Source organism: Carassius gibelio, chromosome B25 (genome assembly GCF_023724105.1).
Source record: "Carassius gibelio isolate Cgi1373 ecotype wild population from Czech Republic chromosome B25, carGib1.2-hapl.c, whole genome shotgun sequence".
Classification (NCBI taxonomy): domain Eukaryota; kingdom Metazoa; phylum Chordata; class Actinopteri; order Cypriniformes; family Cyprinidae; genus Carassius; species Carassius gibelio.
The window spans coordinates 6,229,745-6,252,073 of record NC_068420.1 but is presented as its reverse complement, the minus strand read 5'-3'; the positions used below and the strand labels follow the sequence as shown (position 1 = coordinate 6,252,073).

Genomic DNA, 22,329 nt, shown 5'->3' with positions numbered 1-22,329 from the left:
GAGCTGGAGAGCATGAATAAGGCATGCACAGCCTCCGCTCGGTCTGTACGGTAGGCCTCGGATGACGTGATGGAGTCCAGGGGGGAACAGGAAAACACACACGAGGCCAGACAGGAGGCATGTTGTGACTGGGAACAATGAGGTTTATTTAGCATGACAGCAGCAGCAGGAGATGCAATGAACACGAGAGCTTCAAGCAGCATGTTTAGCCAATGACTGCTGATTCTCTTTTTGCGATGTATTTTGTAATTTGACTTCATAAGGGAAGTGATCTTTAAAGGGATAGTTCACCTACAAACTCATTCCAAACCTGTTTTAAATGGTTCTTCTTGCATCCAGTTACAATGATCATGAACTCAAGCTTATATAAAATAGAACTCAAAAATGGCATAAAAGTAGTCCATACGATTTATGCTCTATATTCTGAGTCATATGATAGCTTTGTGAGAGAAACCGAGTGAAATTAAGCTGTTAGATTTCCTTTGTCTTCATCTAATACTCACTTAAAGTTCATCGGGAAAAAAATCTGCCGATATTACACTCTTAAAAATAAAGGTGCTTCATGATGTCATAGAAGAACCTTTTTTGTCTAAATGGTTCCATAAAGAATCTTTAACATCTGAGAACCTATTCTATTTTACAAAAGGTTATTTGTGTTAAAAGAAGGTTCTTAAGATTATAAAAGATAAGAAAGAGATGGTTCTTTAAAGAGCTTTTGACTGAATGGTTCTTTGTGGAACCAAAAATGGTTCTTCTCTTTTTAAGAGTGTAGGGATAATCAGATAATAGTGATGCCAAATTTGTCAATGAATTTTTCTTTTGAACCAAATCTTTGATAAAGAATCGGTTCATCTGTGAGCGGTTCATACTTCCGTTTGAGCAATAATCTGTTCATGAATCAAACTGATTCATTTCACTGATTCAATGATTCAGTCACAGCAGTTGAAAATTATTAATTCTGAAAAGAGACTTTAAATACAGAACACAAGTCACATGGATTTATTTATTTATTTTTTGTGCTGACATTGAATGTCATTGTATTTCATGGAAGAAAGTAAATCATTTATGTTTGGAACAACATGAAGGTGAATAAATGATGATGAGTTTTGTTTTTGAACTGTTCCTTTAAGGGAGCCTGATGGGCATCTCTCTGCAAGGGAGGAAACCATATTTCCAAGATTCAAATGCAAGATGTAAGGAATCATTCTTTGAAAAACCCATATTGATTAATTACAAATCTGATTATATATAATATATATTATTACCCTTCAGTCTCTATGTCAGTTCGGCCCTGCTCTCTACCTCCACATCCGTGTGCTGTGATTTGCAAAATGAAAATTTGATTACACATGATGAATTAAAAATTGAAAGGAGCGGCTTTACTTTCCTTCTCCGTTCTCATGTATCTTTGATGTGCATTTCATTTCTTTTCTCTGGTTCGCTCTCAGACTCGGCACAGGATGTTTTTAGCTCAGGTTGGGTAATGAACTGTAAGATTTGACTGTGTGGAAGAAAAGGCAGTGAGACGGAAGACAGTCCCTCTTGAGGGCTGCTAAAAGCCTGCTGTCGTACAGCCTTTCTCCAGCCACACCCCACCAGGACAACCATCTCTGAATCCTGCACAGATGCAGTACAACCAACCCACATTGACAGGATTTTGTTATCAATGCATTTTAGATTTTCTTAGGGTGTCTATATGCGCTTTTTTCCCAAAGACAAGTCCTGGCCAGGATTTCTAAATTGCCTAAAATGTCCAGGTTTTGGCTTTGTTTTCCTGTTTTCATGTCCTCTTACATTATATGTACACATTTTTGCATTGGTTAACCGTAATTTGTAGATCCCACCTTCTCACGTGCTTTGATTGGTTGATTATGTACAATCCTGTTGGCCAAACTACTTTTCAGTCATTACCTTAATCAAGTATAAAAACAATAGCCAAAGCCTGAACAATTTATGCAATTTAGAAATCCCAGCCAGCATATGTCTGGGAAAAAGAGGACTTATGGTAAACTCACTTTATGAAGACCAGCACGACCAATACTAGTATGAATTTCTATGCTGGTCAATAGGTGAACATCTCAGATCTGTAGCTTTGTGACCAAGTAACTAGCTTAAAGGGATACTTCACCCCAAAATGAAACTTACTCACTCTCAAGCCATCCATATTTAAATTATTTTCATTGTCACATGATTTTTCAATTATCCTTGTACTGAAATTAATAAGAAAGCATTGAAACGTTGTGCAAAATTCAGAATTGGCTCCGCTGCAATTCGTGAGTTGGGCAAACTCCACAGAAAATGGAATTATGACAGCAAGAGGAATGGTAATTCAAAAACACTCAACACAGGTGATGCATTCTGGGAAATGAAGTCAAATTCAATTTTGAATTAGGCAGTTTCAAAGGCAGTTATGAATACCACACAGCCCTGCTGGGAACTTTATTTGAACTTACTGTTGGTTTGGAAATTATACATGCTGGTCCTTTCAGCATGAACATCCATCAAAATCTGCTTAGTACGTTTATCTCAAGTTTGGACCGTGCTGAAAGTCCTTGTCTGTGATCTTTTGCTGCTATATCAGGTGGACGCATCAGGGGGCCAATGTCACTCCGGCCCCTAGTCAACAATACGACTTACAGCCAGCCCTTTTAAGGCAGAAAAAAGACAGAAAAGACCAGTAACACACTAATGAACTCACCACTGTACAGACACACAGGCCTCGATGTGTAACAATAGCTGGGAATGATATTGCTCTTCATGTCTTGATGTACATGAGTGCTTCTTCTCCGTAAAAGGACAGAGAGAATCTATTAGTTCAAAAATAGACTTTTAAAATCCTCAAGCTAATAAAAGACTTTCAAGCTTTTTGACCACACGGGTTTACAAGACCTAGATCTTCCACGTCGATAACGCAGGATCACGTAGTAAACTTCTGCTTCTCTCTTTTTCCAGTTTATCCTTTTAAATCAGGGACTTTCTAGTCTTTATATTAGTCCAATTTCATCTTTTGCCCTCCGTCAGTGTGTTTTATCAGCTGACGAAGGGCTGGAGTGCTCAACTGCTGATTTTTTCGGAAAATAAACACTGACAGTTTAATTTATCTCAGCTGCTCCGGACTCCATAAAAGGCCTCGGTCTTCTGAAAGTCATTTGTTTACATTTGAGCTCTTGGATGTTAGATCTAAAAAAAAAAATACTCTTAAACAATGGGAATAGAAAGCCAATGGGTGTTGTAAAGAATGTTTAAGCTGTGCTAATCAGCAAATCTGTGCTTTTCTACTCGCGTATCACGTCTGGGTGAGGAATCACTCAGCGGGCTGGTTTATTTAGTTGATGTGTGTCAACAGCTATGAACTTCTGTGTCCAGTCGTGCTGAAAAGCAGACGAAAGAGATATTTATGAATGTTTTGGGAGGAAACGAGGAGAGAGAGGAGTCTTAGTTTTTTTCCAGTTCTGCATCAACTTTGTCTCAGGTCTTGCCAAAATCATACAAATAAAAACAAATCAGCCAAAAATACTGTAAGTATATAAAGCGATGGAATTCATACTTGCATATTTTCTTTTTATAGTGTCTTTAATATGTAAATATATGAGTATCCTGAGAGTTTGTGTACTTAAATGGCATATACTGACTTGCATCCTCTATTTTATCTCAATTTAATCTCATTGATGTCTGTAGATGAAACAAGTAAGATCTAATTTGTGGTTATGGTCTTATTTATGATTTTACTGAATTTCCTGTTGCCCACGAGGGCTCGTGTCTCTCTCTTTCTCAGGGAGATTTCACTGGAACGGTCTCCCAACAGCTCTTGGCAGAAGAAGTTCAATGCAGAGAGCAAACAGGGAATTCACCTTAAAAGGAGCCAATCTTGAGTCTCTATAAACCCACGAGAGCCAAGAGTGTATATACAACTGCAAGAAACAGTTTACAGTCACTCCAGCACTTCTTAAAAGATACTCCACGTCTGTTTTTCCTGAGTGTGTGTGTGTGTGTGCGTGAGAGAGAGAGACTTTCTTAGAGACCTATGTGTGTTTTTATTGTCCTTTTTACAGTCATATATAATCTATTGTCTTTTTTACTGTCTGATGCACTGCTTACACAACAAAACACTCACTGTTGGGCCACCAGACAAGCATGTGATGGATAAAACTTTGAACTCTGTGCGAAAGATGCAGGAAAGGACTTACCAAATACGACTGGATTTGTTGGTTGACGACCAAAGCATCTCAGATGTGATGTATGTGATTATTACACCTTTTAAATTATCCTGATATCCTGGGCTTAGCTGGTTTAGCTTGTGCCCAAACTGCTCCATACACAAACCTAAAGGTGCAATAACAAAAACAACCTGCTAAAGGGTCAAGAGAGGTCAGGAAATGGTCATGAAAATCAAAAAAAGATTTTGTTTGTGCAATGTATGATCCTACGTGGCTCATGCTGACAATTTAAGAAAGCCTGAATATTTTACCTTGGGTTTAAACACAAATTTAGCATCACAAAGTACACACGTTGAAATAAGTTGGAGTTAAAGCACTATATTTAATGCAAATAATTTGCCACAGCAGTGTTTGCACTTTACTGGTAACCATTCATGATAACATTCAACATTCAACATGAATTTGAATATTCAGTATTGACACGAACCACAATGACAACAACAACACAATGACGTTACACTCTTGATTTAACTTCAAGACTACGTGTATCATCCTGATAAAAATGGAAATGTGGTCTTAACCAGGAACAAATTTAGGTCTTAGGAATCACGAAACCATTTTCAGACAGACACGAAACTGCAATAAGAGGTTCTGAATATTTTACACGCAGCTCTGCGGTGCGTCAAACACAGCTGACAGCACTGAGAGATACAGCGCACATTAAAAATGGTGTTTTCAGCGTCTGTAGTCCGACATGACAGTTTCTGTTAATATTAACTATGTAAGATGTTCATATCCCAAGTTAAAGTTCCAAAGAAAGTTTTGCCAGGAGTATTCCCCACATTCACCCAATAAACTCATCGCAAACTCAAATTTGAAAATGCTCAGTTTTACCCAGAATATTTCCCTGATGTTGTTGCGAAAGATCCTCTGTCCAAAACAAATGTTTTTAGCATTTTTTATTGTTTTGTAGTGAATCTTCACAATCTTCTGAATGTTTTCAGCACTGAAGTGTGTGTTTGCCATGGAATACAAAAAAAATACACAGATTTATTTCACAATTCAGACTTTTTTTCTTGCAATTCCGACTGAGACATAAACTCACAATTCTGAGAAAGAAAGAAGTTTACATATTGCAGTTCAGTTTTTTTGTTTGTTTATTTATTTTTTATTCTGCCACGGAATAAAAAATGTAAAGATCATTGACACCTTTTATCTCACAATTCAGACTTTTTGGCTGTGAGTTTACAGAAACATTCATCAGATAGAGTTAATCTCATAATTCTGAAAAGAAAAAAAAAATCTAGAATTGCAAGATCTTAAGTTTATATCTCACAATTATGACTTTATTCAGAATTGTCAGATAAAAAGTTACAATTCTAAGAAAATTCTGAACTTTGAGACAAACTTGGAATTGCGAGGAGGTCTGCATTGTGACGGGGGACATTTTTTTACTTTTTATACCATAGTGAAAATAAGCTTGCTTACTACTCTTACACTAAAAAAAATGTGCACAGATTTTTACTTATTTTTTTCCCCCTCTACTTAATTTTTACATAGAAATCGCTAGTAAATTATATAAATAATTACAAAGAAGCAGCAAGTAACATTTTGAAAATTAAACATGACATTTTAAAATAGTTTGTGTGAAACATACTCCAATGATCTTCATTTATAACTTTGGAAAGTCATTTTTTTCAGTGTATAACATCCATGTTCTGCCTGTTTAATGCTGTAATCCTGAGGCCTTGTGAGAGCGAGAACATCTCGCCTGTCTCTGTCAAACAAACGTGTCTGATTTGTGCTCCTCCCGTGCAGTAGAGATCTGCACACTGTCATTTTGAACATAACAGAGGAACAAGGCTATACACAAACATGATTTATAATGGAGAACACGAGCTCACGGGCCCGGAGTTAACACCATTCCTTCCACCTATTCTCTACTCCTTAAGAAGACCAGAATCCCTCCATTTATGAACTTTTACATCCTTGGAATTGTATTACTGACCCCCTGAGTGACCCCTGCAGTTCCTCTAAACTGTTATCTCTGGTGATGAAGAATGTTAGAGGTTGTTATATATATCCCTGGCGTCTGATAGCGAGGTGACTGTGGCAGACGTGTTTATCTCTACCAGTTTTTTCTTGATTACGAAGGGGGCAGGGTGGTCTGCAAAAGAGATGCAGACCCCCGCTGGGACACTACAGGGTAAAAGCAACGCCCAAATCACGCCCTTCGCTAATTTGAGTGTTTATCTGATATCTCAGTTAACCGAGAAAAACATTTGCAGACTGATCTAAAGAGAGATTCAACTCAGAAATGAACCACTAAAATGAACCAATGCAACACTAAAAAACCTTTGAAAAACACTCAGGAATTGTTAGTAGATTTCACAATTACTTACAAAGAAACAGCAAGTAAATATGGAAACCCATTACTGGCACTGAATTAAAAAATTAAAAAGCAATTGTGGCTATATAGAAACTCTATACATAAACTCTAAGAAAAAAGTCAAAATTATCAGATATAAACTCAGAATTGTAATATATAAACTTGCATTTGAGATTTCTGAGAAAGAAGTCAGAATCGCACGATATACAATTCTGTCTCATGATTTTTCGTACAATTGCAAAATTATATTTTACAATTCTTCTGAAGTTTTTTTCTCTGAATTGTGAGAAAAATTCAGAACTGTGGGATAAGAAAAAATAATTTACTTTTATCCCACAGTAAAATAAAATGGGATAAAAGTAAATTACCTTTTTATTTTTTTATCCCATGCTGCAAATTTATAAACAGTGAAATATTGATTTCTTGTAAGATGCACTCCAGTAAATATTGTCTTTTTTTTATCTTCACAAAATCATCTTTTACAATGCACACTCTTAAGAATTTGTTGAAAAAAAGACAAAAAAGACAGAAAGAAAAAAAGAAAAAGTTGTCAATCAATTAATTTATCTTTTTCATTTTTGCAAAGCAGCAGTCAAATTGCAATGAATGAAGGAGCATTAATAAAATACAGAAATTAAAAATTTGTTCTACTACTTTTATAGCGTTCTTTAAGATGCACGAGGTCTTAAACAGACCTTTTCTACATAAACTCTCAATGAAATCCTAAAACATGACTGTGCATGTGTGAGTCATAGGTAAATAAGTAACTCAAAAGCTTTTAGCAATGCTCATGAATATTAAGCATTGCGAAACTTAAGAATGGAAAAAATTAAGCAATAAATTAAATATTTTACAGCTCAAAAGTTCTGATCTGTGCAATATCTTAAATACAGATCATTACTGAAATGGTACATGTAAATATTTTGTACAGCGAGGGACTGTAAATAAACACACTACAGCTGTAATACCACAACAATTGTCAATGTTGTAAAAGGATATCAGAATATAAGCGACTGGAGGTGTAAACCGCAGATATTATGGCATCTTTTCCTCTTCACATATGAACTAGGAAGGTCAGAGATTGTTTTAGTTAAGCAGTAAGCAGGTAAATGATTGTTAAGGCTTTAGAAACCCGCCAGCAAGTTTCTGGTCTCTGAATAATTGTGTTCCAGTACAAAGTCAGGAAACCAGTCATTCCTGCACACACAGGCTGAGCGTGCATTAACACACACTCCGACACACTCACAAGCACCTTTACACACACACACACACACACACACACACAATTCAGTCTTGCCTGTGTACATATTAGACCAGCTGAATCACGCACTTAAACACACAGACTTGGCCTGTGAGCCCTGGATCTTTATAATTATACATCTACTTGATTAGATATTACAGCTCAAAATATGAAAATGCCTCTGACATTAATAAAAACACAAAACTATGTTGCTCAAAAACAACCAGCTGACCTTAAAATATGTGCAAAAATGAAAAAAAAAACATGAATATATTTAAATAAAAGTCATAATATAATATAATATAATATAATTACAATTATATATATTTATATATAATTATATATACATTTTAAATAATGACATTTAAAAATTAATAAAATAAAAAATCACATTATTTAACATATTTAAAATATTACATTTTTTAAATACTATCATATGTGTTATATATATTTAATTGTAATTATAACTAAAAATATTTACATTTTATTATTTTAACATTTTTATAACATTTATTTAAATATATGTTGTATAAGATATAAATGTGAAGATTTGTTCTAATTACAATTAAATATATATAAATTTTGAATGATACTTAAAAATTACTGAAATAATCTTCAGAGAGACACACTGCATGATGCTCAAAAACAACAAGATAGTTTATGGCCAATGATGATAAAATAACAATGAATACCATTTAAATAAATGGTAAAAAAAAAATTATATTATATTATATTATATTATATTATATTATATTATATTATATTATATTATATTATATTATATTATATTATATTATATTATATTATATTATATTCTAATAGTTAGATTTAAAATTAGATAGAATTAAAAAATCTAACTTATAATACTTTCTTATTAAAATTTAGATGCATAGTCATATAGATATTAATATATATTTTCATATACCATAACATTGTTGTTGTCATCTTAATATAACAAATCATAATCTATTATTCTTTAATCTATTCAACTTTTATTTTAAATATTATGAAATTTATAGATATAAATACAACAATATTTACAGAAAGTTAATATTATAATATTTACAGACAAAATGCAAGTTGTGATGTAAAGGAGCAATTATTGAAAGTGTAAAAACTATGTTTTTGTTTGTCTGCTTTAACACAAGTCAAGAAACTGTCTGGTAAATGCTTTAACAGGATTGTAAATGTTTCACACTAAAGCGCATTCACCATAAAATGCGTGGGACATCAAGAGTGTCACGAGACGGAGCTGAGCACGTCACGCGGGACAGCCGTGAGATCTCACAGACCTCAGGATATTTAGATAACAAGCAATGTGGGATATTTAATCAGAATCTAAATGTGTGTAACCCATATCCAGTATTTACGTCACATGTGGACAGAAACAATTCAGTTGATTTTGGTAATGTGGCGCCAAAACCCCAGAGCAATTGTTCAGCCGTTTAAAATGCGTTGATTCTGTCTCACATTACAGTCAGGGAAACTGTGGCATTTCATCCACACACAGACATACACACTGCTATGAACATTCAAAACAAAGCCTACCAAAACTCCTACGAGCCCTGCAGTCAAAAGCATAGAAATAAATTAAATGTTCAAGTGCAGAAATTAGAAAGGAAAAAGGAGGGCAGGGGAACGTACAGGGCTTCTGTCGATGTGTTCTCGGCCCAGTGATGAAGGCCTCTGTCGTATCATTTACACATTGGTCTGAGGTAGAGGGAATCCACCCATAAAATGCTGTCCTGGGCCTTATGCATTTTAGCAATAGCCCTGGTTAGATTAAAAGACACAGTTAAATGATCCATAGGCAGGTTTAGATATGTTGTGTTTATGTAAAGATATAAGATCAGAGAAAGACATAGCCCTAGTAAAAAAAAAAAACCTGCCATATTTTATTTCTAATACTTTATTTTCATGCTTCAAATCCATTAACATTACAGACATATCAGTTAAGACTTACTGATATACGAATATAATTATATATTTGCAGTATTTCTTTACTGCACAATGCACATTTTATTTATATCATGGCTAAATTGTGCTTTCATGTCACCATTGATGAGGATTGTGTGATCTTTGAATAAAATAGGTCTTTAAATGCAAGATATTACCTGAAGTATACTTGCAGTAGATTCACTTCAGCACACTCGAAGATACATTCAGTGTATCTTTAGTTGGACTTCGGCACTATTTCATCACAATTTAACTTTGAGTATTCCAGTTTAGTATACTAAGAGTACAATTGCAGGGTATTTTCATTAAGTTCATAAATATGTACATTTGTAATATACTTAGCACTTACATTTTAGTATCTTTTTAGGAAAGGTTATATTATTCATCCATGGTTAGGTGATGAACCACGATCAATGCACAGAAATGCAAGGACATTGGTAAATAGTCCATGTGACATCAGGGGTTCAGCCGAAATTTTATGAAGATACAAGAATACTTTTTGTGCACAAAGAAATCAATAACAACATAACTTATTTAACAATTCTTTCCCATGAGTTACCATCTTTCGCCATTTTTGAAACTAGGCTACCCCAGAATGTAATCAATGTAATGAGCTTTGTTTACAGTCAGCATGCACACGCTGTATACTGAATGTAAACAACAGTGATAATATTAAGTATACATTCTGGACTAATCACAAAAATGGCAAAAGTTGGTAACTCTGGGAGAACGCTAACCCTTCTTTGTGCACAAAAAGTATTCTAGTAGCTTTGTAAAATTACAGATGAACCCCTGATGTCACATGGACTATTTTACAGATGTTTCTGTGCATTGATCGTGGTGGAGGGTCAGAGAGCTCTCGGATTTCATCAAAAATATCTTAATTTGTGTTCTGAAGATTAATAAGGATCTTACGATTTTGAAACGACAAGAGGATGAGTGATTAATGACTCAATTATCTTTTTGGGGTGAACTATCGCTTTAATAAAGCACACTCGAATAGGTAGAAATTAAATTTTATATTAGTTTACGGTCAGAGCTGTATCCCTTCTATCCACGGACAATATTTAGGCAGGCATGGATGTAAAGGAGGGGTTAGATATGGTGATGATGGTGGTAAAGTGGGCCGGGCCTCGCGCAGCTGAGTCCCATCTGAAGCTCGGGAGCGCGCGTTTAACATGATTGATCCGCTAATGGGACAGAAGAGCAGACGCACAACTTCAGCTTTAAATCTACCCACGGTTCCTCTTTCCTCCTTTCTTTCCACTTCAACTCAAACGAGCTTGATGTGAGCGAGAAGGGAAACAAACTCCAAAAATCACCTCCTTTCCCTTCTGTCACCCTCACAGAGCACCTTTCACCTTTACTTTCGGATTGTGGCTTTAACTCACGGCTTCACTGGGCACAAACGACACCAGATTCTCTTCTGCAACTTTAACGCACACCAGGGACAAAATCACCGACAGGGAAACGTTTTTTTTTTTTTTTTTACTTTTCTGGCACAAAGAAGCGTTAAAGTTACACAATGAGTCTGAAGTCAGATTCAGAGACGAACACCAGTGTTTCATTAGAGGAGGAGGTAAGAGAAATAAACTATTTTAGTAAACACAAACTTCGTTTAGTGAAGTTCAAGTCACTGCCGGCGGATGGATGACTGTGGGAAAACTGTTTTGGCGTTTGACATGTCGATTAAATCTCGTGTGAAGCGTTTCGGAGGCGTTTGCCGCTTTGAGGAAAAGCGTTTTTACTGTGGAAAAGCTTTGAGAGGAATGTGTGGAGTCTGTTGATGATTAATCTTGAAGTTGGTATTGAAATATGACTCACCTGATGAGACACTCTCTAAAGTTTAAAGCCAGATTTAACGAGCAAATGTTTCAGTGGGTTTTCTTTGGACTTTTTTTCCTCTTTTTCTTCGGTTTATGTTTTGCTGCATTAAACAAACAATGACGTATTGAACGTGGGTCTTGGTTATTAAAAAATATATCTTCACTTTTAGTGCCTTCATTTTCAATGCGTGTCAAAAGTATTGTCGGCGTTTCGGGGTTTCGTAAAAAAAAGTCCTAAACGCATTAATTTGCGTTGACTTGTAATCCATTTTTTTAAAAACATATGGATGTCATCTTTTACAAAAGGGGTCATTGTTATAATTTTAGCTTTTGATTAATTTTAACTTCAGACGCAGTTGTGTAATCTCTATTGTATTCTACTTAATCTACATCTATTTTTTTGTGTGTGTGATGTGCAGCTTTTAATTTATTCTTTAAAATTTAGTCTTTCAGCATTTGCAGTAAATTGAAATAAAAAATGAGTTTATAAAGAAGCATTTCTTATTCTATAGGTCCTAAAGTCTTATTTTTAGCAATATTCTACACCAGTTTCTCTGCTCTTATGTGTAGATGTCACCTCTGACCTCTTGTAGAGGCATTTCCTGCAGTTCAGTGTTTTGCTGGCTCAAGACCTTACAAGGCAGTTTGCAAACACAACAGACTTGAGCAGGTTTTTTTTTGTTCTAGTGAGAAGTTAGTGAGGATCGTTGTGTAACTGGTGCAATCTGGGCTGGGAGTTGTGTCCTGTGATTGTTACTGGGCAGCACTGGGTCAGAGCGTTTGGTGTGGCCTGTCCAGATTGTTCATTGTGTTCAACCTGCAATAATTCGGACAGGGGTTTCCTCCCTCTGTGCCTCGGACCGGTCGCTTGCATGCCCTTTGTTTCTGTCCTGTTAAACCTGCATCCCGTTTTACTGACCGCCGACAGAATCGACTGTTTATTTGGGTTATTACGTGGCACATTGTCCATTATTTGTCATTGTAGAGTTTATTCCTTTTTGATGAAATTCCTGTTGTTTATTTACCCTCTCAGCTGCTGGCAGCGCTTGAGCACTGCACTCGTGTTTCAGGAACATTGAGGATAACCAAAGTTTCTGCTGAGGGTTTTAAACTGCTCTCCCTGCAGCCGTTTGGTCACTCGCTCCTCTGAGATGCTCCGGAAATGACAGGTTTCCAGTGGCTGATTTATTAGTGGACATGTTTGACGTTTGTCCAGAGATGCACACTGATGAGTGGCTGTTTTAGCACTTTAATGACCTGACACATTGTTTTTAGTGTTGGTACCACATTTTGTGCACCGTGGTGTTAAATTGCTACCATTATTCTTGTACCATGGCATATAATTCCTTAAAAGAATACCATTACATTTTTTTTAACACAATGAAAAATATGACTCTCTTAACGAGCATATTGGAGTAAAAAAAAAAAAAGTGACATTTTTAAATTAAAAATCCTTAAAGTAGTATTATACGGGACCAATGACAGAATTTATTGACAGTCCTGACTGAGATAATAGGAATTTTGGAACTTTTTTTTTTTTACTCTATTGGACAAATTACAGTTTCATTAACTGCACAGATATAAGAATTACAAAACAGAAGAATTTAATTCCTATAAATTTTAACTCTAATAATAGGAAAAACTTCTATACTTTGAGAATCTGGACTAAAAATTTGTGTTCAGGAGAATTTATATCACAATGCAGGTTTTTTTTTTTTTTTTTTTTTTTTTAAGCCAAAACAAATATCTTGTTTCTAGTTCTGTGGTAAAATGTGAGCTGCACATGTTTTTATTTTTTTTTGTGAGGTTCACCCAAAGCCCAGGGTCTTTCAGATTTCGGTTGTTCACCTCCTGAAGCGTTTGGAGAATGTGATGGGTCAGGCTGAACCAAAGTTCTCTCTTCCCCTCTTTCTTTCCCCTTTTCCGTAAAAGGTCATGGCACACTGTGTCCTTCCTCCAATCTTTCTCTTCTCCCCTCTAGATCTGTATGAGTTGCTACATCGATTTTAAAAGGCCACTGCTTTTTGAGTAACTCTAGAATCTGTGATACTTAGTCTTAATTTGTTGGATTAAACGTGTTCTAGGAATTCCAAGGTCGAGTGCCGGTTTGCGGTTCATTCTTCAATTATTTTTTTTCTTTATTTGATCTCCCTTTGCTCTCTCTGTTCACTGTAATATCATTTGATCCATCCTGTAAATTTTTCAAGTTAAATTTGGTTTTCTACCTTCTACTCACATTGGAGCAATAATGCTGTCCGCGCCCTGCAGAAGTTTCTGCATCCATGCTTAGGGTCACACACACACCTGATCACCATGCACACACTTCTGCTCACTAAACTAACATGATCTCATGATTTTGATCTGAACTAATTCAGTCTCCGATAGCAAATTCAACAGACAAACGGGGAGACTGACACAATAGGAAGGGACAGAGACAGTCCAAGGTAGTTCTAAGCAGTTTCTGTTTTTCTCCTTTCAGATGCACAATTATAAAACCATACATGGCACTCATAGGTCAGAGGTCACCTGCATTTTGTGTCATTTGTTTGCTGATGTCATTTAGCCCTTTCCCTGTTCTAGGTACGAACACTATTTGTCAGCGGACTGCCTGTCGATATCAAACCACGTGAGCTTTACCTGCTGTTCAGACCCTTCAAGGTGAGAGACAAAAAATAAAAATCTGGGAATTTAGTCAGTCCACATTTTTCTGGATGTGGTGATTTTGGTTAAAAAAAAAAATTTCTGATTTTTCATTTGTCCTTTTTTATTAAACAGGGATATGAGGGATCTCTCATAAAACTGACCTCAAAACAGGTAAAGTTGAATTATTTCCTTTTAGTGTGGATTATGATTTCTCCCAATTTATTTAAAATGTCCGGTTCATATTTAACCTCCCTTTTTTTTCTTTTTTAACCAAATTATCTTATTCTAATCTCTCGATGTATGTGGTTGTTTAAAATTTATATAGGTTGAAACTTTCTTTTTCTTTTTTTTTTTTTAAGCACATCATTACTTGTTTTTAACTCGTACTTTCATTTTAATATTAAAGCTAATATAATTTATTTTGAATTTGAGGTGAACTGGTACATTCTTAACAGATTTTATTTTCAGAGATTTTTCTGACTGGTAGTTGCTTTTCTGTCTGTTTATCCATCTGATGTGTTTGTTCATTCTCTAGCCTGTGGGGTTTGTCACGTTTGACAGCCGGTCTGGGGCTGAAGCGGCCAAGAATGCGTTGAATGTAAGTGACTTGCTCCGTCAGTAAGCTAAAGTGATGGCAACTTTTAATTATTCATATAACTGTCTGTGCTTTTATGTCCTCCAAACTTTGCTCTTAAGTCTGACTCAGATGCTGGTCTCCTCTCTATGGGGGGTGGGGAAGTTTCAGTTGGTCCCTAAGAAAAGTTCCATGACGTCATGCATTTCATGAGCATACTTTGGGAATCAGTGCACTTGTGCTGCTGTTCGGTTTATGAAGCAGTTGCTTGATTTGTGCATTGTATGAAAGTGCATCCTGTCTCATCTGTTCTCAGGGAATCCGCTTTGACCCAGAGAGCCCTCAAACGCTGCGTCTGGAGTTTGCAAAAGCCAACACGAAGATGGCAAAGAGTAAACTGATGGCCACACCAAACCCTTCAAACCTGCACCCAGCTCTAGGTGCACACTTCATCGCTAGAGACCCATGTGAGTATAACACTGGGCTTAAGCCCCACCCACACCACAGAACATGATGCTTGTTCTGAGTTTATTTTGTGATGAACCACTAGAAATCTACCGCATGCATTTTGGGGTATTTAAGCATTGTCGTTTAATGGTTTAGTCACAATGTAATCTACAGCAAAAGAGCAAAATCATTTTGCTATATGTGCACTATTTCTGAGTGCTTTCAGAGAGGCGCATGCATGTGAAGACTGCTGAGAGCGGGGAAGTATTTAACTGATTTGTTTTTGCCACTTCATAGGCCTTAAACCATTAAAAACACATACTTGAAAGAAAAAAGCCCATCTTTACAGAAATCCTCATCAACCTGGTAATTTTGGTCTTCAGTGAAAGCAAACTGCTGACAAAGAAAGAGCATAAGTTTATTGGATGCAGGCAGCTCTTAAAGTGACAGCAGTCAGATTTGTCAATCAAACAGCAAAAGCGAATCTGTCACTGCTCTTGAGTAAATCACTTTTGAAACATTAAGACAAACATACACCATGAAGAATATGCAGTGTTTTTATTTTGTATCTCATACAATGTAGCATTTTCTTATACTTGTGCTACTTTTTTTTTGGTCCTGTTTGTAATTTGGTTTCCTGGTTTGGTTTTTCCTTTTTAACTTTCAGGCTGTTTCTTTTCAGTGAGCCTGAGGTTGTTTTTCTTTTTTAACTTTAAATCGATGCTAGAATTCTCATATGTTTGATTCCGTAGATGACCTGACGGGGGCAGCACTGATCCCTGCGTCTCCTGAGGCGTGGGCTCCGTATCCTCTCTACACCACTGAACTGACCCCAGGCCTGCCTCATGCTGCCTTCACCTACCCCGCCGCTGCTGCTGCCGCCGCCGCCCTGCACGCCCAGGTGAGGGATCAACCGGTGTGTGCCCTCTCTTCCTTCAGGCCATCACGGCCTCTCTGCTGTTTCGGTCCAGAGTGACGTCGCCAGAGCTTGTTGACCACGTTCTGTGGTTGCAAATTTGTAGCATCCATAATTCTAAAGTCGCCAACTCCAGATCAACAAATGTTGAAAGCCTTTTCCCATTAGTTCTATTGCTTTGTGTAAGGGATTGTGGGTAAAGCCCAAGTTAAGGATTTTTTTCTTTTTTCTTTTTTTTTTAATTTGGTTTTTGATCTTATTTTAATTTATACTTTTTTATTATTTAAATTGGCTTTGTATATCCTCTTATTTAATCTATTGAATTTTTGTATTTATCTATTGTTGCATGTTGTTTTGATTGTTTGGATCTTACACAAAAAGATTCATTTAAAATACAAAGACAAAATTAAATGGAGGGATGCAAACAATCTATATGAATACAGAATAAAAAAATAGTTTAAATATTTTAAATGTTCATACATTTTTATTTGGAGTCTTATGAATTTGAATTAGAATTTTAAATTTAAATACAATTTCTTGAATTTTTCTTAACTAATTTAGGAAATGTACTTTTATTAAAAAATTGCATATAGAGCAGTGCAAAAATTCAAGCACATGTGTATGTATATTGCATTGTTTGATCCCAGGGAACACATGTTAGGAGAAAATTGTTAGCTTGAATGCAATGTAAGTCGTTTTGGATAAAAGCGTCTGCTAAATGTTGTGTACTACCCTATTTCACAAAAATAACATGAGCCTTTATTTCAGTAGCTTGTAGTTCAGTATGCCAACTTTCCCATAATGCACCTGACTCGCGCTCTGTTTAGATCTGACCATGGGTCATCTTGACGCAGCTAAACCAGAGGAGGTGTCAGGGGTCCACACTGAATATGACAGGTCTGATTACCCAGAATCCCTTTAGAACAGCATTCCTTGGCCTGCTAGCATTGCTACGAGTTCACATCAGAGAAAAGCTGTTTTTAATTGCATCTCAGGTTGGATTATGACGTTGAGTGAATCTGTGCCCAGGGATTCAAAAGTTTAGCCAAAAAACTGTTTTTATAATCCATTGAAAGCAGCACATCTGAATTCTACCCATAAATGCTTTGTGTTGTAGGTTTAAATGGGTAAAAATTAAAGTGTTTTTATGCTCCTCAGGTGGTGATGTCATGGTTTTGTCAGTCTTGCATTGTTCGCTTGAGTTTAATGAAATGTGATTGGTTTTGAAGAGTGTGCTGACAGATCAAGTTTATTGATTGGATGGCTAGACTTTGTAGTTGTCGTAGCAACACAGTGAGAGCTAAAGGTCATGGATGAGGAGGCTTTCCTTCAGTCTCTTGAGCGGCACTGTAATGTTCATCAAGTCTTGAATTCAGCTTGTTTGCAGTTTAAGTGTAAGAGAATGAGACGTTATCCAAACAAATGAGAAAGAACGGATCCAAACAAGTGTTTTACAGTCCTGTTTGGATTGACTGGCTACGGTTGTAGTGTTTTGTCAGGATCTCAAAGGGGTTGTGAAAGGTTTCATCCTCTGGGTGAGCGTGTGAGTGCTAATGGACACATTCTCTGCCCAGTGTCACTCCGAGGGGCTTCAGAGTTCAACCATTTAGTTTTTTCCAAAGAATAAATGGATTTTTCATTTCAGTATAAATGTAATAATTGGATATATGATTGTAGTAATAGTTGTTGCAAGAATTATTACAATTATTTCTACAATCAATAAAAAAAATAATTTATAAGTGCAATATATTGTAATTTATTGCTGTGTATGTAAATGTGCAAAAACAAAATATACCAAATTGTGTTGGTTTGTTTATATGGGGTGTATGCACATTTTACTTTATTTAGATAAATTATGCATTTAAAAGGTTATATAAAACGATTTAATCTTTCCCTCTCCGTATGAAGTGGTTACATTTTTACATAAAGTCTCTTATTATAAAGTACTACTGTCTTGTGAAAACAGAAGGCGTACTGTACATTTTTACAGGAAAAAGCTGTTAATATCCTGCTTCTCATAATGTTTTTATATTCTGTATCTTCCGGACTACCAGGGGGGAAAAAAGCTTCATGAACTTTTTTTTTTTTTTTTTTTTTAATGTCATAACTTTGTTTAGAGCGTAAGAGGAAAAAAGTAAAATATATTATTTTTTAAGTTTTAAACTGTGTAAGGTCACAGAGAAATTTGTTAATGTAATGTCCTCTGTAGAGGGCAAAACTCCATAGCTTGGAGTCGGGAGGATATTAAAATGTATAATGAAAATAACATTGTTCTGTATAAAGCTCATAAACAACCAAGAACTTCTAGCCATCCTGGATTTATTTGGCTCAAGGAAATAAAGTGGATTCCTTCGGCATGTTTGCATGTAGCTGGGATGACATGACTATAAGTCTGCAGTCGAACTGCTGGAAGACCAGAACTCTTGGCTTTCTCTTACTCCTTATCCAGAGCTTTCCAGCACACACCTGTGTGAGGTTACATGGCCTGCGCTCTGCCGGTCGAACCGCTCGACACTGCGTGAAGAACCTGGGAGGGAGTCAGCGAAGGGCTGAAACGGACGTGCCAGGCTGATTGTCGTCCTCTTGCCCTTGGCTGGGGAAATGGGGGTTTTGGCGTGGTTTGGGAGGACAGGACGGGAAAGGAGTTAATGTCATCTTGCTGAAAGATGTTTATAGATGCACTGATAAGAGTTTCCTGCTCAGTCAGGGAGTTCATGCTTGCGTCAGGTCATTAGCACCACTCAAACTGGAGCCTTTGAGAAATCTCTCTCTCTCGTCCTTTTTTGTTTGTCTACAGTTTTAAGACTTTTTACACTGTCTTAAGGGTTTGTGAGTTTCTTAAATGCCTCTTAGCAGCAACTTTTTGGCTCAGAAAAGTTTGTTTGGTTTATGGTTCTTTGGGGATGTTTAAATTGTTCTGAATGTTAAGCTTGTTTGTTTTGGTTTTGTACAGAATAAAGTATTTATTAATTGGCATTTTATAAATAACGTAGTTTACTGTATAAAAAACATTTGACATTAACTGTTTTTATAAGTTATAAGTGTTATTACTATAGAATAAAAACATTAAAAGCATAATTTATAAATTAACATGTATTGTTAATGTAGTATTATAGAAAAACATGTATTGTCTTTTAATATGTAACTTTTTTTATATACTTTTTTTCTTTTCATAAAACATTAATATAAATGTATTTCTTTATATAAAACATGCAAGTGATACTTTTGAGGAACCAGAATTTTATAAATAAATGTTATTTTTATTGTAATATAACAAAAAATATTTTACTAAACACTTTTTACTTAAGACTATGAAAACAATCAGTAGTGATGCAGTAATTATAAATGTTAGATGCAAATATGAACTCTATAATTACAATAAAAATAATATCACTTATTTGTGGTCCATTGTCATGTTTGTCAAGGAGAAGCTTGTGAAATCTGAGATCTCATTGTAACTTCTCTTGTTCATGTCTGTAGATGCGCTGGTACCCTTCTCCCTCTGAAAGTTCTCAACCGGGGTGGAAGTCCCGCCAGTTCTGTTAAATCGGTGAGTATCAGTTGCTTCACCTCCTGCTGATGCTCCCTAGTCCTGAGTGTACTCCATGATTGTAGATGACCATAAGCTGATGCGCCGTTCTCGTCTCCACAGATGCAGTTCCTTGCCAGACGTTTTGTTTTAGTTTTTCTCTCCTGTTTAAATGAAGGACAACTGGGCTCAGCATTTAATTTAATCTGGTTTATTTAATGGACAATCTAAGCATGAAGGATTGTTTTCCTGGAGGTTTTCTACAAAGCACTCTGAGATACTGAGGACTCTGACAAACCTCCCGGTACTGTCTCGGTTTCCAGAGCTGCGCTTGACGAGCCAATCAGGCGCAGGCGTTCAATGAGTCTAGCTGCTCTGATAGAGGTTTGTATTTAAAGTAGTCACCCTGCATGCGATAAGATGTGAGTTTTAGAATTCAGACCCTTTTCTTTTCCGTCCCAGCTGACCCTAAATGTTTTCAGCCGCTTGTTTTTGCAGTTTCTTTAATTTGTGTGAAAGGTGGAGAGCTGAATTTAGAATTTTTGTTTGTTTGTTTAATCCAGTCTGTGTACTTTTGCTTTCTATTTAAGAACTGATGACATATGCACTGGGTATTTGTTTGTGTTTGTGATCTTGACGTGAACAGAGCAGATTCGAGTTCTTGTCTCCTCCAGACCTTCAATACATCTTCCTCTGCCCTGAAATCAAACCTCTACGTGTCTGCTTGGAGAATATTTGAAAAAAAAAAAAAAAAGAAAAAAATGTACAAGTGTTTTGTACATTGTGTAATGAATATTTAAGCATTTGTTTTGTGCAATTAAATAAGTATATATGTATGAGCAGTTTAGGGTTCCATTTTTATTTTGGGATGTTTTAGTTGATTGTTAATTCGGTCTATAACCTGTTTGAAGTAAGTGCAATTCCTGATCCTCCCCCCTTTTTTTGTTTTGCTCTGTTACATACTGAAGTTTCCAGACTGTGGCAGTACTGCAAGTTTAAATGGACTGCTAACATGAGATTGCTGTATTATAATATATATATTAAAAGGTAAATGCGTGTTGTTGTTGTTTTGTTTTTTTCTCCTTTCCTAGAATGTGAAACTGGAGAATAAAAGGGATTCTGAGGATCTTGTTTTGAGTGGCTGCTTCTTATCCAGAACCAAAATTGTATATTTTCTGGAAATGTACTCTCCTTCAGGCCATTCAAGATGTAAGTGTTTTTCTTCATCGGATTTGGAGAAATGTAGAATTACACCATTTGTTCTGCAGTGAATTGGTGCCGTCTGAATAAGGAGTCTAACGGCTGATTAAAAACATCACAATCCACATGACTCCAGTCCATCATTTAATGTCTTGTGGAAAAAAAAGTTGTGCATATGCAAAATATCACTTTCTCCAGTAAAAAGTTGCCTAAAACATGCACAGATCAAGCAATGTTTACAACCAAACAGTCAAAGGCCAAAGCTATTATAAACGTGAGTAAATTTTGATGTTAGAGGACAGAGGATGGGCTTTTTCCACTGGAGGAAGCTCTATAGAGTTTTGCCAGAAGCAACATTTTGAAGTTTAAAATATCTTGATACGTTTTATACAAACGCACCTTTTGGCTTCACAAGATGTTGACTGCTGAACTGGAGTGGTGCATATTATTGTGACTTTTTATCAGCTGTTTGGACTCATTCTGACGGCACCCATTAACTGCAGAGGAACCGCTGGTGAGCAAATGATGTAATGCTAAATTTCTCGAAATCTCATGAAATTAACTCCTCTACATCTTGGATGACCTAAGGATGAGTATATTTTTAACAAATATATTTTTGGGGGCTGAACTGTTCCTTATAGTATTTCCTTGCATGGATTTTACACCCTTCTATATATTCCTCTTACTGCTGCAGATATCATGAGTTTAGAGGTTATTTTAGTGTGTATATCTGCCCTCTCGCTCAATGTTTTTCCTTTTAAGGCATCAGTTCCTAAGCAGCTGTTACAAGCTGAAGAACAGAACTTCATCTACTCACAACACAACCTCCGGTCTGGCCTGGGAAAAGCTGGTGTTTATTTGAACAGCGCTATTGTTTGCAAACTACGTCTGAAAGAATATCAGTGGGTAATTCAGTTTATTTGAATGGTACTTTCGCAATATGTTGTTACAAGTCAGCTTTACCAAAAATAGTGCCTTACCAACTCCCAAGTGAGCAAGCAGAGGCAAACGGCAAAGGAAAACCCCCTCAGATGTTTAAGCAGACAAGGAATAAACCTTACAAGGGAACCAAGACTCCTCAAGGGAAATCCTAATCATCTGGCTCACATTTAAAGTCCTTGTTTGTTTTTATATGCTTGTGTACTCTTAAGAAGTTGTTCAAAAGTTTGAATAAGATTTTTAAATATTCTTATTCGGCAAGGATTTAATCAAAACAGGCTGCAAAGACATTTTAAATGTTAGTCTTCTATTAAAAAAATTGAAATTTATATTTGTGAATATGAAGTAAAATGACAATGCATCATGTAAAATGGCAATGTATTTATTTAAATTAACTTTCACATACTGGTGCTGGTCCTATAATTAGAATATCATCAAAAAAGTTGATTTATTTCACTAATTCCATTCAAAAAGTAAAACTTGTATATTATATTCACTCACAGACTGATATAT

The 22,329-nt window shown here is 36.0% G+C and overlaps 1 protein-coding gene and 1 long non-coding RNA gene across 3 annotated transcripts; one reads left to right on the top strand and one right to left on the bottom strand.

Moving 5' to 3' along the window:
- Window positions 1–751: 751 nt before the first annotated feature.
- On the bottom strand, window positions 752–3,066 carry LOC128014744 (uncharacterized). The gene is made up of 3 exons (XR_008183640.1): window positions 2,699–3,066; window positions 1,266–1,317; window positions 752–1,150 (listed from the first exon to the last, which is right to left on the bottom strand). It is a non-coding gene; the product is annotated as an uncharacterized LOC128014744 (long non-coding RNA).
- A 7,820-nt stretch (window positions 3,067–10,886) lies between these two features.
- rbpms2a (RNA binding protein, mRNA processing factor 2a) lies at window positions 10,887–20,803 on the top strand. 2 transcript variants are annotated; one of them, XM_052597485.1, is made up of 8 exons: window positions 10,887–11,321; window positions 14,149–14,226; window positions 14,344–14,382; window positions 14,747–14,809; window positions 15,102–15,252; window positions 15,985–16,133; window positions 19,629–19,698; window positions 19,801–20,803. In XM_052597485.1, exons 1-7 carry the CDS (start codon window positions 11,268–11,270, stop codon window positions 19,692–19,694), a joined length of 600 nt encoding a protein of 199 aa, XP_052453445.1. In that variant the 5' UTR covers window positions 10,887–11,267; the 3' UTR covers window positions 19,695–19,698; window positions 19,801–20,803. The 2 variants fall into 2 exon arrangements, with proteins under 2 accessions (XP_052453445.1, XP_052453444.1); XM_052597484.1 differs by having other exon boundaries at window positions 10,911–11,321; window positions 15,985–16,148.
- Window positions 20,804–22,329: the final 1,526 nt, after the last annotated feature.

Excerpts from the sequence above, each read along its gene's own strand:
- rbpms2a (XM_052597484.1), top strand. The coding sequence starts at position 11,268 with ATGAGTCTGAAGTCAGATTCAGAGACGAACACCAGTGTTTCATTAGAG. Across the intron at positions 14,383-14,746 it reads TAAAACTGACCTCAAAACAG|CCTGTGGGGTTTGTCACGTT; the intron begins GTAAAGTTGAAT and ends TTCATTCTCTAG. Across the intron at positions 14,810-15,101 it reads CGGCCAAGAATGCGTTGAAT|GGAATCCGCTTTGACCCAGA; the intron begins GTAAGTGACTTG and ends ATCTGTTCTCAG.